The sequence below is a fragment of the Trichomycterus rosablanca genome, chromosome 12, assembly GCF_030014385.1.
Source record: "Trichomycterus rosablanca isolate fTriRos1 chromosome 12, fTriRos1.hap1, whole genome shotgun sequence".
In the NCBI taxonomy this organism is placed as follows: Eukaryota; Metazoa; Chordata; class Actinopteri; order Siluriformes; family Trichomycteridae; genus Trichomycterus; species Trichomycterus rosablanca.
In genome coordinates, this window is record NC_085999.1 from 8,550,998 (window position 1) to 8,568,646 (window position 17,649).

The 17,649-nt window shown below is 41.5% G+C and overlaps 1 protein-coding gene across 3 annotated transcripts in view; it reads left to right on the forward strand.

The window, feature by feature from the left end:
- atf2 (activating transcription factor 2) overlaps positions 1-17,649 on the forward strand; it is a 43,411-nt gene that overhangs the window by 3,002 nt on the left and 22,760 nt on the right. For all 3 annotated transcript variants that reach the window (XM_063006694.1, XM_063006693.1, XM_063006692.1), the window contains exons 3-9: positions 4,617-4,713; positions 4,793-4,911; positions 6,212-6,337; positions 6,717-6,895; positions 8,117-8,231; positions 9,287-9,373; positions 17,105-17,278. In XM_063006694.1, coding sequence (XP_062862764.1) covers positions 4,617-4,713; positions 4,793-4,911; positions 6,212-6,337; positions 6,717-6,895; positions 8,117-8,231; positions 9,287-9,373; positions 17,105-17,278 — 897 coding nt within the window. The remainder of the gene's footprint in view (positions 1-4,616; positions 4,714-4,792; positions 4,912-6,211; positions 6,338-6,716; positions 6,896-8,116; positions 8,232-9,286; positions 9,374-17,104; positions 17,279-17,649) is intronic.

Sequence of the window (17,649 nt, forward strand, 5' to 3'; positions counted from 1 at the left end):
TGGGTGAATCACTTCATGCTCTTCTTATGCTGGACTCATTAGACGACATGACCTTTTCACATCCAATCTTTATGCTCTCTAACAGTTTAAAGCCTTATATCCAATTAGTCTTAATAGCAAGTGGACTGCTTATGACCACACAGCTGTTTAGTCCCAATCTTTTGAGTCCTTGTTGCATGGTAAATGTGGAAATGCACCTACCCTCATTATTGAACAGCCAGGTTCTACTGTTGAATTTTTTTAATGTAGTATTAATTAGTTCTGTGTTGTCTCTTGTAGTTCTAGCTCTATGTAACAATGCAGGAACATGTATCATTTCACTATGTACCATACACAATGTATATGGTTGAAATGACAATAAAAACCCACTTAACTTGAAGTGATCTCCACTCACAGTCATTCAGGATTTTTCTGACCACATTTCTTTCACAAAGCTGATTCACCATGCACTATACAGTACTTCTAGGTTTTTAATTATGCGCTTGACAGTTCTTGACCCAATTGCAGTAATTTCACCAAATTCCTTATTTATTTTCTCTGCTTGATGCAGGCCAGTAATTTGACCCCTTTGAAACACAGTAACATATTTTCCACATCTTCTGGATATGTCTTCTGTTATGGTTGTTTAAGAAATGAGAAGCTGCTCTCTGCACTGCTTTGGTTTAATTGTTGCCAACTGAAATGTATTAATCACTGCAATAATGATCTAATTAAAAAGCTGTTAAGTATTTGCTTATTGAAAATAAAACTGGGATTGTTTTTGGACAGGCAGTGTATGTATATATGCTAATATATATACACAGATCAGCCATAACATTAAAACCACCTTCTTGTTTCTACACTCACTGTCCATTTGATCAGCTCCACTTACCATATAGGAGCACTTTGTAGTTCTACAATTACTGACTGTAGTCCATCTGTTTCTCTACATGCTTTGTTAGCCCCGTTAATGCTGTTCTTCAATGGTCAGGACCCCCACAGGACCACCACAGAGCAGGTATTATTTGGGTGGTGGATCATTCTCAGCACTGCAGTGACACTGACATGGTGGTGGTGTGTTAGTGTGTGTTATGCTGGTATGAGTAGATTAGACACAGCAGCGCTGCTGGACTTTTTAAATACCATGTCCACTCACTGTCCACTCTATTAGACACTCCTACCTAGTTGGTCCACCTTGTAGATGTAAGGTCAAAGACGATCGCTCATCTATTGCTGCTGTTGAGTTGGTCATGTTCTAGACCTTCATAAGTGGTCACAGGATGCTGCCCACGGGGCGCTGTTGGCTGGATATTTTTGGTTGGTGGACTATTCTCAGTCCAGCAGTGACAGTGAGGTGTTTAAAAACTCCAGCAGCACTGCTGTGTCTTATCCACTCATACCAGCACAACAGACACTAACACACCACCACCATGTCAGTGTCACTGCAGTGCTGAGAATGATCCACCACCTAAATAATACCTGCTCTGTAGTGGTCCTGTGGGGGTCCTGATCATTGAAGAACAGCATGAAAGGAAGCTAACAAAACAGATGGACTACAGTCAGTAATTGTAAGTAGAGCTGATAAAATGGACATTGAGTGTAGAAACAAGAAGGTGGTTTTAATGTTATGGCTGATCAGTGTATATATACAGGGGTTGGACAAAATAACTGAAACACCTGTCATTTTAGTGTGGGAGGTTTCATGGCTAAATTGGACCAGTCTGGTGGCCAATCTTCATTAATTGCACATTGCACCAGTAAGAGCAGAGTGTGAAGGTTCAGTTAGCAGGGTAAGAGCACAGTTTTGCTCAAAATATTGCAATGCACACAACATTATGGGTGACATACCAGAGTTCAAAAGAGGACAAATTGTTGGTGCACGTCTTGCTGGCGCATCTGTGACCAAGACAGCAAGTCTTTGTGATGTATCAAGAGCCACGGTATCCAGGGTAATGTCAGCATACCACCAAGAAGGACAAACCACATCCAACAGGATTAACTGTGGACGCAAGAAGAAGCTGTCTGAAAGGGATGTTCGGGTGCTAACCCGGATTGTATCCAAAAAACATAAAACCACGGCTACCCAAATCACGGCAGAATTAAATGTGCACCTCAACTCTCCTGTTTTCACCAGAACTGTCCGTCGGGAGCTCCACAGGGTCAATATACACGGCCGGGCTGCTATAGCCAAACCTTTGGTCACTCGTGCCAATGCCAAACGTCGGTTTCAATGGTGCAAGGAGCGCAAATCTTGGGCTGTGGACAATGTGAAACATGTATTGTTCTCTGATGAGTCCACACCTTTACTGTTTTCCCCACATCCGGGAGAGTTACGGTGTGGAGAAGCCCCAAAGAAGCGTACCACCCAGACTGTTGCATGCCCAGAGTGAAGCATGGGGGTGGATCAGTGATGGTTTGGGCTGCCATATCATGGCATTCCCTTGGCCCAATACTTGTGCTAGATGGGCGCGTCACTGCCAAGGACTACCGAACCATTCTGGAGGACCATGTGCATCCAATGGCGGTGCCGTGTATCAGGATGACAATGCACCAATACACACAGCAAGACTGGTGAAAGATTGCTTTGATGAACATGAAAGTGAAGTTGAACATCTCCCATGGCCTGCACAGTCACCAGATCTAAATATTATTGAGCCACTTTGGGGTGTTTTGGAGAAGCGAGTCAGAAAACGTTTTCCTCCACCAGCATCACGTAGTGACCTGGCCACTATCCTGCAAGAAGAATGGCTTAAAATCCCTCTGACCACTGTGCAGGACTTGTATATGTCATTTCCAAGACGAATTGACGCTGTATTGGCCGCAAAAGGAGGCCCTACACCATACTAATAAATTATTGTGGTCTAAAACCAGGTGTTTCAGTTATTTTGTCCAACCCCTGTATATATATATATATATACAGTGTATCACAAAAGTGAGTACACCCCTCACATTTCTGCAAATATTTTATTATATCTTTTCATGGGACAACACTATAGACATGAAACTTGGATATGACTTAGAGTAGTCAGTGTACAACTTGTATAGCAGTGTAGATTTGCTGTCTTCTGAAAATAACTCAACACACAGCCATTAATGTCTAAATAGCTGGCAACATAAGTGAGTACACCCCACAGTGAACATGTCCAAATTGTGCCCAAATGTGTCAATATTTTGTGTGACCACCATTATTATCCAGCACTGCCTTAACCCTCCTGGGCATGGAATTCACCAGAGCTGCACAGGTTGCTACTGGAATCCTCTTCCACTCCTCCATGATGACATCACGGAGCTGGTGGATGTTAGACACCTTGAACTCCTCCACCTTCCACTTGAGGATGCGCCACAGGTGCTCAATTGGGTTTAGTCCATCACCTTTACCTTCAGCTTCCTCAGCAAGGCAGTTGTCATCTTGGAGGTTGTGTTTGGGGTCGTTATCCTGTTGGAAAACTGCCATGAGGCCCAGTTTTCGAAGGGAGGGGATCATGCTCTGTTTCAGAATGTCACAGTACATGTTGAAATTCATGTTTCCCTCAATGAACTGCAGCTCCCCAGTGCCAGCAACACTCATGCAGCCCAAGACCATGATGCTACCACCACCATGCTTGACTGTAGGCGAGATACAGTTGTCTTGGTACTTCTCACCAGGGCGCCGCCACACATGCTGGACACCATCTGAGCCAAACAAGTTCATCTTGGTCTCGTCAGACCACAGGGCTTTCCAGTAATCCATGTTCTTGGACTGCTTGTCTTCAGCAAACTGTTTGCTGGCTTTCTTGTGCGTCAGCTTCCTTCTGGGATGACGACCATGCAGACCGAGTTGATGCAGTGTGCGGCATATGGTCTGAGCACTGACAGGCTGACCTCCCACGTCTTCAACCTCTGCAGCAATGCTGGCAGCACTCATGTGTCTATTTTCTAAAGCCAACCTCTGGATATGACGCCGAACACGTGGACTCAACTTCTTTGGTCGACCCTGGCGAAGCCTGTTCCCGAGTGGAACCTGTCCTGGAAAACCGCTGTATGACCTTGGCCACCATGCTGTAGCTCAGTTTCAGGGTGTTAGCAATCTTCTTATAGCCCAGGCCATCTTTGTGGAGAGCAACAATTCTATTTCTCACATCCTCAGAGTTCTTTGCCATGAGGTGCCATGTTGAATATCCAGTGGCCAGTATGAGAGAATTGTACCCAAAACACCAAATTTAACAGCCCTGCTCCCCATTTACACCTGGGACCTTGACACTTGACACCAGGGAGGGACAACGACACATTTGGGCACAATTTGGACATGTTCACTGTGGGGTGTACTCACTTATGTTGCCAGCTATTTAGACATTAATGGCTGTGTGTTGAGTTATTTTCAGAAGACAGCAAATCTACACTGCTATACAAGTTGTACACTGACTACTCTAAGTTATATCCAAGTTTCATGTCTATAGTGTTGTCCCATGAAAAGATATAATGAAATATTTGCAGAAATGTGAGGGGTGTACTCACTTTTGTGATACACTGTATATGACTTTGTTTACACGCTGTTTAAGATTTTAGTGTGACCTCAGCTTATTTACATTATTTATTTATTTAGTTGTCCCCAATTAACATTTCTATGTAACAAATAAAACACTGCATGGCTTTCACAGCGATTTACAAATGAAGACCATTTGGCAGTTCATAAACATAAACATGAGATGACACTCAGGTTCGGTCCGGCCCGCACTGACGGTGTCATTATTGCTGGTGAGTATTTAACAGTTTACATTTCCCTGATAAAGGTCGTTGTTGTTGGTTGTAATTATTCTAATTATTCTTATTGCAGACCAAACACCAACACCCACACGTTTTCTGAAGAACTGTGAGGAGGTCGGACTGTTTAACGAGCTTACTAGTCCGTTTGAGCATGACTTTAAAAAGGCTACGGAGGATGATATTAAGAAGGTAAATTAACCTAAACTTTATTGTAAAGCACAGAGACGTAACATCATTCTCCCTCTTTATTCTCCACAGTCTACAGGCAATTGAAATGGACAACAATTTTGAAAAGTGTTCTTGTACTGAGAAATGAATAAAAATCCTCTGTAATGAAAAGGCAGCTGTGTAATTCCATCAGTGATCTATTAAAATACAATTTGTTAGTTTTTGACTGCAGCACCACTTTGGCTAAATATGGTTAGATTATTATTTTAAAACAATCAGCGACTTCCAGCTGCTGTGTTATGTTTGATACTAGTACCAGCACTACATACACATACTGCTACTGTTTTGTTCTATGGTGTAGAGTGTCATCACCATCAAGTTTGCGTTTGCATTTTTTTAGTCTGATATCTTTTAAGTCTCATGTATTTAGAAAGAAAAACAGCTTATATGTAATGCCTTAAACTGCTGTATGGTCGTTGGTCATAACCTCAAACACCATTAATAAAGTTGGAGAAGCAAAGGATCTTTAACAGTTATACACTGATCAGCCATAGCATTAAAACCATCTCCTTGTTTCTACACTCACTGTCCATTTTATCAGCTCCACTTACCATATAGAAGCACTTTGTAGTTCTACAATTACTAACTGTAGTCCATCTGTTTCTCTACATACCTTTTTAGCCTGCTTTCACCCTGTTCAATGGTGGTCAGGACCACCACAGAGCAGGTATTATTTAGGTGGTGAATCGTTCTCAGCACTGCAGTGACACTGACATGGTGGTGATGTGTTAGTGTGTGTTGTGCTGGTATGAGTAGATCAGGCATAGCAGCGCTGCTGGAGTTTTTAAATACCTTGTCTACTCACTGTCCACTGTGTTAGACACTCCTACCTAGTTGGTCCACCTTGTAGATGTAAAGTCGGAGACGATCGCTCATCTATTGCTGCTGTTTGAGTTGGTCATCTTCGAGACCTTCATCAGTGGTCACAGGGCGCTGCCGGCTGGATATTTTTGGTTGGTGGACTATTCTCAGAGTTTGCATTTTCTCTCTGTGTCTGGTCTGTGTGGGTTTCCTCCAGGCTCTCCGGTTTCCTCCCACAGTCCAAAGACATGCAAGTGAGGTGAACTGGTGATACAAAAGTGTATGATTGTGTATTTGACATTAAAAACTTGTACTGATGAGTCTTGTGTAACGATTAATTATCTGTCTTGTCATGAAATAACCAAAGTGTGTAAAACATGATGTTAAAATCTTAATAAATAAATAGTTTGTTTATTGTATTCATACCTGATTGCATGTGCTGTTTTTGTTGGTGTTTCAGTTACCCTTGGACTTGTCACCTCTTGCAACTCCAGTTGTACGAAACAAAATTGAGGATCATTCATCTGTTGAATCACATCGAGAGAGCCCACTGCCTTATCCTGAATCCACCACCAGTGACGACAAGGTGCCCGTTTGTTAAGAGAATTCTATAAGTATATTAAAATGACTTGTGCATGTGATGTTTTTACAAGCCGGTATGTAACATAATGCTGTACGTGAAAAATGTAAAAATCTGTTACAATTGTTCAGCTTGAATTAGTATTATCCTCAGAGGGTTTGCACTACAGTGGATCTTAACTACCGGCAATGCCAATCTGCCAAATTGATATTTTGGTTGGTTGCTTAACGTTTGTCAGCTGGCCAGCTGTCTTTTGTAATAAGGTTAACGTAAATGGCTTTTTCTTTAGTATTGTTGTAAAGGGCATGGTACAGATTTTTTAAGGACTAAAACTACACTTTTAATGAATGGTTGATGCACCTTGGGTCTCCTATGATATTTTCAGGAGGTTTCTTTGCAGCCGACCTCAATGCCTACGTCCACTATAGTCCATCCTGCCTCTCTCCAAGTTCCAAATGTACTTCTGGCCAGTTCTGACGCTAGTGTTGTTATTCAGCAAGCCCTTCCATCTCCAACATCTAGTTCTGTAATAACCCAGGTCCCATCCTCTAATAGACCAATAGTGTAAGTAGCTCAGAAATGTTACTTATTATTCTAGAATTTTAGTTACATTATTTTACATCGTAGCTTGTAGCTTTTTTTCTTTCTGTTCTAAACTCATCAGCAGCTTTTTTTTATTTTTGTCACATATGTTTTTTTGACGTTGCTGTTGCTTATGTTTGCAGCTGGCAGTATTCTTTACCTCTTAATTATAAGTTATTTTGCTCCCAGTGTCATAACCATCATTTTTGCATTTTTCTTTATTTACTTTATTTACTAATGCTTAAAATAGATACATATACCGTTTGTCATCATATAAAAGTTTGTAAACCTGCTGGGGGTTTAATTCACCCCTTGGATTTACTTATAAAATGTGTCTGATCTTCATTCATGTTGTCTCCCTAAACAAGTAACACACAAGTATTTGTACATTTTTGAGGTACTTTGAACAAACGTTTATTTATTTTTTCATTGGCAATGCTACATTTTTCCAGGTCAGGGTTGCAGTGGGTCTAATTCACTGGGTGAAAGAACATGTCACCAAACCATCACAGGGCAGACACACACACACACACACTCAGGGCAATTTCTAATAGCTCCAACTGGCCTGATTGGATGTCTTTGGACTTGTGGGTGGAAACTGGACCACCTGGTAGAAACCCTCACTGACACAGAGAGAAAAAGGTACAGAACACAAAATCTCAGGAACATGAGTCTTAACCAGTGTATGAGGTGGACTTTTCACCTTCTTCAGAACTGCACATTGCATGCCACTTTTTAAGAAGCTCAGGCGATGACTGATGGCTCTTTTCCAGACATTTAGAGATTGATGGCTCTCTCCGATTACACAAGTACATAGTTTACCTGATCAGATCTTTCTTTTTGTAAAAAAGACATGGTACCTCTATGCCCCAGTGCCATCACATTAGTTGTAATACGTACAGGAAAGAATTAGGCTTGAGTTAAAAAAAATTTTATGCCTGGATTTTGAATAACCAAATCAGTGGGTTTAATAAAGTCATGATGTAATTTTTTTTGGTATTAAATTATGCAAAATAATTTTGTTGATTATTATTCACAAACGTTTCACTGTAACATGGAAGATCAGAACACAATTTATAGGTAAAGCAGAATTTAACATTTTTCTTGCAACTGTTGCTTGACTTAATATTATTGACCTAATATGACTGTGATATTTATGATATTCCTTTTTATTTGTTACCTCTGCCTCCGTCTGGCCTCCAGTCCTGTGTCTGGCACATTCCCAGTGCTCCTACAGCTGCCAAATGGACAGACCATGCCCGTCGCTATTCCAGCCACCATCGCCAGCTCTACCATCCACATTCCCACTGCCATACCAGTATGTTTGCACACTTTCATTTAATTATTTTACATTTTAGTTAGCAACTTTTGGAAGACCAAATATGTAATACCAGATGTAATAAATTATAATAAAAAATATGTGAGTGTTTCTATCCAATTAAGAGTAGTCACACTGCATGTAATCCATCTGCCATTCTTAAAGGTATTACTGAAGTTGCAAAAAGAGAATGTCTGAAGAATTCCATCTGAAAATTAAAAGAGTGCTTTTTTTAATGCATTTTCATTTGAGAGCAGTTTAGTTAAAATCCTGTGCACATGCTGAGAATATCTACATCCAAAACTCTAAGAGGATCTTTAATTCTCTTGCTGGATGATTGACCATCACAAAGTTCTTATTCTGTGAGTGACACTGTGATTTGTCAGTGGCACTTCTCAGCATGGCACAGAGGGCAGGCCGGTATTTATTATACCGACACTGCCTTTGTAGCATGGAGAGGCGGAATGAGAGAACTAATGGGCCCTAGAAAAGGGCAGTTGTATGTCAGAGCAATAAAATGAGAGAGAAAGACAGAGGACAGTCCAAACATAATGGGCTTCATCACATATTCACTGTCCTTGTGTGCAGCTAGTCATTGGATTAGAGCTGTAGTGCCTGCATGTGCTCATGCATGTCTCGGTGCACTGGATACATGTGAAGAATGTAGAAACAGGTAGGGGGTGGGAAGTTCCTGTAGTAATGGTAGTAATTTGGGATACCCTGTACACCTTTCCAGTCTTTTGCTCTTAACATCATAACATTCCAGTATATATTTGGTACCTCGTATTTTGTACGTTTTACTTGTCTGCTCTGTACTCCTACATTCTTGGCAGCATATTTCGGTGCTTAAGCCTTCTGCACATATCAGCCAGCTTGCCTAATGAGGCAGAGCTATGGGACGAGTCTGAGTGCATGGCTGCTCGCTGGTGTGTGGGTGTGTCTGTGTGTATGGACAGAACAGTTAGCAAATTGAAGTGTAAGGTATGTCTTCAGAGAGACTAATTATGTCAATTTATCTCCTTTTCCTATGTATATCCATATGTCACCTGTCTCAGATCATAAGACCAGTCACCGTAGTGCCTAATGTCCCCGGGATCCCTGGCCCCTGCTCTCCACAACCTGTCCAATCAGAAGCAAAGATGGTAATTCCTCTTTCTGTTCATATACACACTGTTTACTTGTTTGTTTCATAAATGCAGCTTGAACTGTTTTACCCAGGTTCACAAAGAGTGTTTAAAATTTTTTTTACATTTCTTTATGTATTTAAAAGTACATTTATGTAAAACCCTGTCTTTGAGATAATTTAGTTATGACTAAAACGTATATTTTATTATCAAGACACAATAGAGAAAAGCTTTTATAGAATAGGTTATTGAAGTATATATTTTAAGTATTTTAAATAAATATAAAAACACCATGCAAACTTGTTAGATAGATACGTTTTTATGCAGTAAAAAAAATTAGAATCAGACTTTATTGGCCAAGTATGCTCACACATATAAGGAATTTGTCTTTGGTTATACAGTTGCTAGCGAAGCACGAAAATACACATACACACACATATACTCTCTCTCTAACACGCACATTCACACATTTATATCTGTAAACAACCTGTGAACCTGTATACCTGTAAACAACAAACTGATATTTAGCAACAATAGGGAAAGCTTTATGTAAAATCGTTGTAAATATAAAATATGTAAAAACATGTAAAACTGTGCTATCAGCTGATTGTGCATCTACATGATTGGATATAAATGGCTAGTGTTCTTAGGGTTGGCCAATCAGCTTAGGTCTTATGCACAGATAAAAATAGGAGGACTGTGCCAAGTCTGGTATGTGTACTTGATCCAGCAGGGCAACCCCTAATATAAATGAGAGCAAAAATATGTCAAGTTTTATATATTTTATTATCACAGTGCAAAAGGAGATATGCTTGTGTTTCCTTCCTCCAAAGTTGTCATTTTTAACTGCCTTGTCTTAAAGATCATTATGTTTCTATGTCAACATTCACATGATCACATGCTTCAGTAACCTCTAATGTAATTTACCTAACCAGGCACTAGATGGCACCACTAAATGTTGTATGTTGATATAGACGGAAAAGGCCATGTATGAACGGTACATAGCATGACTGGTTCATTCAGGGGTATATTGTAAAAGGTTATTAAATGAGGATTTAGCTGTTAAATAGTTAATTGATCGTTGCTTAGTATTTTGGTTTACCAGCCATTAGTAAAAGTTTTTACTTTGTAAACCTTTTGTGTTGCTTTAATGAGCCAAAAGGGATTTAGCTCTCTGATTTTAATTTACACCACACGTATCCACCTGGAATTCAAATCAACACATTTTGCGCATGTTTAAACAGACCTCAAAACTTTCTACCACTATGTGTCTTCTAAATGATGACTAAATTACTTTTATTCACAAATTAATAATGTTTACATCTTTTTTGTTTATATATAAACTTAGAAATCCACGAGTTAGCCCTGTCTGTCATTTCATATTAATACCCCAGTAAAACAGGAAGGCATGCTGACCATTTAAGTGTTCTTTTTGCTCAGGTGAGCTTCCAAAAACATTAGCGGGGCGGGTTGCACCACACAGGTGAAGCGCGAGGTTGAAGCCCCGCACCTACAACAATAGAAAAATAAAACCAAGATAGAATCAGAATCGCACAGGACTAAGAACTGGTTGTCACAATATGCCAGGCTGCTCTAGACTTCAAATTAATAAATATTTTATTGGGAACCTAAATTTGTTACATTTACATTGCAATTATATTTATAAATAGTTATAAATATAAACCAAATTTACAACATTACAACTTCAGATTGTCATGTGGCACAAGACTTGGCAGCTGTAGATGGTATGGTTTGTGGTATTGTATTGTTTGTGTGTGTGTTTTATTGTAGTCAGCAGGTATTTGTGTGCTGAGAGGTTATTGCAGACCTGTGGTGTAGTGATGAAGTGTTGATCACTCTGCTGTAAGTGTTCACAGCATGTATCTTCTCCTGACATTAGCAGGTAAACTTGCTCTTGGGGACAAGGGTGAGGGGTATGAGGATCGAACCGTGTGTGTGTTGGGGGTGTATGATTAACTCACATGCAGAGCAGAACTCAGCAGGCTGTCATTGCGGGCAAATGAAGGGGGGAGGGAGGTTGGCACACACTCAGAAATGTACATTTAATCAGCCCTATCCTGTGTGGGACTATTTGTTCAGCAGAATTCAACCTAACCCATGCCCTTCAGGACTACTTGTACCCCCTACAACCCCTCTCCATGGTGGATGGGTCAGGTCAAGACAGGCTTAAGCCTTAAAGGGTACAAGGTACAAAGCAAGCCTTAAGAAGTGCTTTCATGTGCATTTTATAGTCAAAAGTATGTAGACACCCCTCCTAATTATTGAGTTGAGGTGTTTCAGCTTCACCCATTGCACCTATTTACAAAATTCTACTATATAGCAAATGTTTGGGAAACGCATATAAACACATAATTTGATGAGTTTGGTATTTCTGAACACCAGTAGCCTGCACAGAACCCTGACCATACGAGACCGCATCGCAACTGAACACCTTTGAGATGAAGTAGAATACAGATTGCAAGCCAGATCTTTTGATCCAGCACCAGTTCTTGACCTTAAATATGCCCCTTTAATGGAATGTATACACATTCCCATAGTCACACTCTCAAAATCTTGTGGAAAGCCTTCCCAAAAGATTAAAAGGGGTCCAACTTTATGCCATTGCCAATGGTTTTGGAATTCAGAAGCATCTTTGTTTTAAATCTGATCAGCTACAGGAAGCCAGTAAAGGGAATGCACTAGTGGGGAGTACTTGCGAAGATAAAAACCAGATGTTGGGCTGGGTTTTAAATCACTGTCAGGGTTCTGTTGCTTTATATGGGAAGACCTGCCAGTCTGGAGACTAAACAAGCCCCTCAGTGACGTTCCTGAAGAGAAACCTTAAATCTTTCTTATGTTGTAGAGGAGGAACCTGTATGACCAGGTCAGGTCGGCTATAGAAGAATCGTTGGTTATTCAGGATCAGCTCCAAGGTTTCTTGCATTTTATACTATATGAGCAAGATTTTGACATGGGACGTACCCTTAGAAATAAATATGCTGGCTCATATATGTCTTCTATGATGAAAAGAAAAGGACAGGCTGAGTTGAGTTGAGTATCATCAGTATAAGAATGCTGGGAGATGTAGTGTTGGGATACAACCAGTAAAGAGGACCAAGTACTGAGTTGGCATAGAGCAGATGTCAGTCTTCATGATGCCTTGTGATGCCTCCCTTCATAACACACACACTTTCATTACTCCTGCATTACAAAAGTTTAAGCTCAGACACATGTGGTCGAACCAACAGACCATTCACACACTCGCACACACCCACACACACACAACAAAACACCTAATGAGCCCACATCAAGAAAGCAGGCTCTGTTTTTTTAAATCTCACCCCTCCCCTCGACCATCCACCCCTTCATCCCTTTATCCCACTTTTTATGTTTTCCTCCCCAGACACACAGACACGGCACTTTACAAGGACTGATGATGCTGCAAAGAGCACAATAATGATAATTAACTTGCTGAATTTAGAAGATTATGCTGTTAATTAGTTGAAAAATAAAGATAAGTAATATAGTAGCAGATGGTTGGATAACACCCCAGAGATGGAGGGTTATTGTACTGATGAGGTTCCTGTGGCAGATATGAAATATGAATATGTTTTCTCTCTCTCTCTTTCGCTCAGATCTTCTCTCTCACTCTTTTTTTTTTTCCACGAGTCGTGCATGGAGAATAATGTTTCTGAGGCAGGAAGGGAGCTCTGAAAGGTTGTTATACTATAAACTAATTTGCTAGATAGATTGGTCTGGCAAGGGTAGCTGTTAAAGGAATGCTTCCCTCTTGTTTTTCCATGTAAATGAATCTCTCTTCTCTCTCTAAGCCCTTGGTTGCCTTGTTCACCTGCTGTGGGTGCATTTGTTACCTGATGCCTTTGACTTTTTGTGCACCATTGTTGCTTCCTGTTCTTTTACAAAATGATGTGTTATTTATTTATTTATATATATATATATATATATATATATATATATATATACTCCTGTATATATATATATACAGGGGTTGGACAATGAAACTGAAACACCTGGTTTTAGACCACAATAATTTATTAGTATGGTGTAGGGCCTCCTTTTGCGGCCAATACAGCGTCAATTCGTCTTGGAAATGACATATACAAGTCCTGCACAGTGGTCAGAGGGATTTTAAGCCATTCTTCTTGCAGGATAGTGGCCAGGTCACTACGTGATGCTGGTGGAGGAAAACGTTTCCTGACTTGCTTCTCCAAAACACCCCAAAGTGGCTCAATAATATTTAGATCTGGTGACTGTGCAGGCCATGGGAGATGTTCAACTTCACTTTCATGTTCATCAAACCAATCTTTCACCAGTCTTGCTGTGTGTATTGGTGCATTGTCATCCTGATACACGGCACCGCCTTCAGGATACAATGTTTGAACCATTGGATGCACATGGTCCTCCAGAATGGTTCGGTAGTCCTTGGCAGTGACGCGCCCATCTAGCACAAGTATTGGGCCAAGGGAATGCCATGATATGGCAGCCCAAACCATCACTGATCCACCCCCATGCTTCACTCTGGGCATGCAACAGTCTGGGTGGTACGCTTCTTTGGGGCTTCTCCACACCGTAACTCTCCCGGATGTGGGGAAAACAGTAAAGGTGTGGACTCATCAGAGAACAATACATGTTTCACATTGTCCACAGCCCAAGATTTGCGCTCCTTGCACCATTGAAACCGACGTTTGGCATTGGCACGAGTGACCAAAGGTTTGGCTATAGCAGCCCGGCCGTGTATATTGACCCTGTGGAGCTCCCGACGGACAGTTCTGGTGGAAACAGGAGAGTTGAGGTGCACATTTAATTCTGCCGTGATTTGGGCAGCCGTGGTTTTATGTTTTTTGGATACAATCCGGGTTAGCACCCGAACATCCCTTTCAGACAGCTTCCTCTTGCGTCCACAGTTAATCCTGTCGGATGTGGTTTGTCCTTCTTGGTGGTATGCTGACATTACCCTGGATACCGTGGCTCTTGATACATCACAAAGACTTGCTGTCTTGGTCACAGATGTGCCAGCAAGACGTGCACCAACAATTTGTCCTCTTTTGAACTCTGGTATGTCACCCATAATGTTGTGTGCATTGCAATATTTTGAGCAAAACTGTGCTCTTACCCTGCTAATTGAACCTTCACACTCTGCTCTTACTGGTGCAATGTGCAATTAATGAAGATTGGCCACCAGACTGGTCCAATTTAGCCATGAAACCTCCCACACTAAAATGACAGGTGTTTCAGTTTCATTGTCCAACCCCTGTATATACAGTATATATATACAGTGTATCACGAAAGTGAGTACACCCCTCACATTTCTGCAAATATTTTATTATATCTTTTCATGGGACAACACTATAGACATGAAACTTGGATATAACTTAGAGTAGTCAGTGTACAACTTGTATAGCAGTGTAGATTTACTGTCTTCTGAAAATAACTCAACACACAGCCATTAATGTCTAAATAGCTGGCAACATAAGTGAGTACACCCCACAGTGAACATGTCCAAATTGTGCCTAAAGTGTCAATATTTTGTGTGACCACCATTATTATCACTGCCTTAACTCTCCTGGGCATGGAATTCACCAGAGCTGCACAGGTTGCTACTGGAATCCTCTTCCACTCCTCCGTGATGACATCACGGAGCTGGTGGATGTTAGACACCTTAAACTCCTCCACCTTCCACTTGAGGATGCGCCACAGGTGCTCAATTGGGTTTAGTCCATCACCTTTACCTTCAGCTTCCTCAGCAAGGCAGTTGTCATCTTGGAGGTTGTGTTTGGGGTCGTTATCCTGTTGGAAAACTGCCATGAGGCCCAGTTTTCGAAGGGAGGGGATCATGCTCTGTTTCAGAATGTCACAGTACATGTTGGAATTCATGTTCCCTCAATGAACTGCAGCTCCCCAGTGCCAGCAACACTCATGCAGCCCAAGACCATGATGCTACCACCACCATGCTTGACTGTAGGCAAGATACAGTTGTCTTGGTACTTCTCACCAGGGCGCCGCCACACATGCTGGACACCATCTGAGCCAAACAAGTTTATCTTGGTCTCGTCAGACCACAGGGCATTCCAGTAATCCATGTTCTTGGACTGCTTGTCTTCAGCAAACTGTTTGCTGGCTTTCTTGTGCGTCAGCTTCCTTCTGGGATGACGACCATGCAGACCGAGTTGATGCAGTGTGCGGCGTATGGTCTGAGCACTGACAGGCTGACCTCCCACGTCTTCAACCTCTGCAGCAATGCTGGCAGCACTCATGTGTCTATTTTTTAAAGCCAACCTCTGGATATGACGCCGAACACGTGGACTCAACTTCTTTGGTCGACCCTGGCGAAGCCTGTTCCGAGTGGAACCTGTCCTGGAAAACCGCTGTATGACCTTGGCCACCATGCTGTAGCTCAGTTTCAGGGTGTTAGCAATCTTCTTATAGCCCAGGCCATCTTTGTGGAGAGCAACAATTCTATTTCTCACATCCTCAGAGAGTTCTTTGCCATGAGGTGCCATGTTGAATATCCAGTGGCCAGTATGAGAGAATTGTACCCAAAACACCAAATTTAACAGCCCTGCTCCCCATTTACACCTGGGACCTTGACACATGGCACCAGGGAGGGACAACGACACATTTGGGCACAATTTGGACATGTTCACTGTGGGGTGTACTCACTTATGTTGCCAGCTATTTAGACATTAATGGCTGTGTGTTGAGTTATTTTCAGAAGACAGTAAATCTACACTGCTATACAAGCTGTACACTGACTACTCTAAGTTATATCCGAGTTTCATGTCTATAGTGTTGTCCCATGAAAAGATATAATGAAATATTTGCAGAAATGTGAGGGGTGTACTCACTTTCGTGATACACTGTATATATATATATATAGCTCGTTGCAAGCAAATAAGCATATGAAGACGGACGCAGCGCGGTATGGCTGGATGGTTCTTGCACATGTGGATGTCATTCAGCGCATTGAATTGACATTATTGTTAGGCAGTGGTGGGGAATGTGTGACAGGCTCAGTGGGAGGCAGAGTTAGGAAAGGGGTGCTTAGCGCTGAGGTCGCTATGCTATTCGCGTTCCAGCTCGCCCGGGAAAGAGAGATTTCCCTGACAGGAGAGAATCACAGCCATCTCAAGGGAATAGAAAATTAGCTACGACAGCTATTACTCCTCTGGAACCGGATTCAGGAAAGCATCTGTTTTTATTGGCGATGAATATGTTGTTTTAATCCTTGTCTCCTGCTTTCTCTAGGAGTTAATTACTCTAATCTCTCGTACCTGCCTCTTTTTAATGCGGTTTAGCCCCAGCTTTATGAAAGGTACCTTTAGCTTTGTGCATAGCAAATACATAGAGAACATCTAGAAGAGGGAAACGAATATTTTAATGTTAGATATTTTTTATTGGAACAATTGATTTACATTAACACGACCAAAAACCCTGGGCTACATGAGTCAACGTAGACATCATGATGGTCATTATATTTTTGCACTCAGTGTTTCCTGGTGGGTCCAGCCCATCATGACGCTGACCAGGATGAAGCAGTTAAAATGTGAAAACAAATGAATGCAAATAAATAGTCATTATCTAATTAAAAAAAGGATTAGAGGTGGTTAAAACCAATTTGAACATCAGCAGTGTTCACTGGTCTTTATCACTGTGTATAAAACAATGCCATGAGGTTGTGTTTACCAGTTCTGACCCTTCATGTTGTTGTTTTTTTCTCTGACCTCACAGAAGCTGAAGGCAGCTCTTAGTCAGCAGCTCCCTCAGGTAACCAATGGAGAAGCAGAGCAAAACAGAGTCGCTGACGAGACTCCGCCCCCAGTGTCGCTTCCAGTTCCGCCTCCCGCCGAGGACACACGTACACAGTCTCTACAACAGCCAGCCACGTCCACCACAGAGACACCTGTGCGTATGAGTTGTGTTTGTGTCCCCCGGGTGACATTTAACCTGCCTAAAACCAGTTACCAATGTAGCACTATAGTACATACATGTTTATGTTTTTGTAGTGAACATTTAGCAAGGTCATGCTAATTTATTTTTATCATATATCTGTTCAACATTTGCTTTACAAATAGAGATGCCCTGACTAGTGTGCAAATTTTGCCAAATTATATCGACTGACAAGCGTGCGTGCATATGTCTACAAGGCTTCAGAGCTGTTGTACTCCAGCAACATAACACATGTGTTACTGCTTTACCCTCCTGCTTTAAAACGCACTACATGGTCAGAAGTATGTTGTGTGTATGTAGTAGGATGACAGTGCCCTATGAACGAA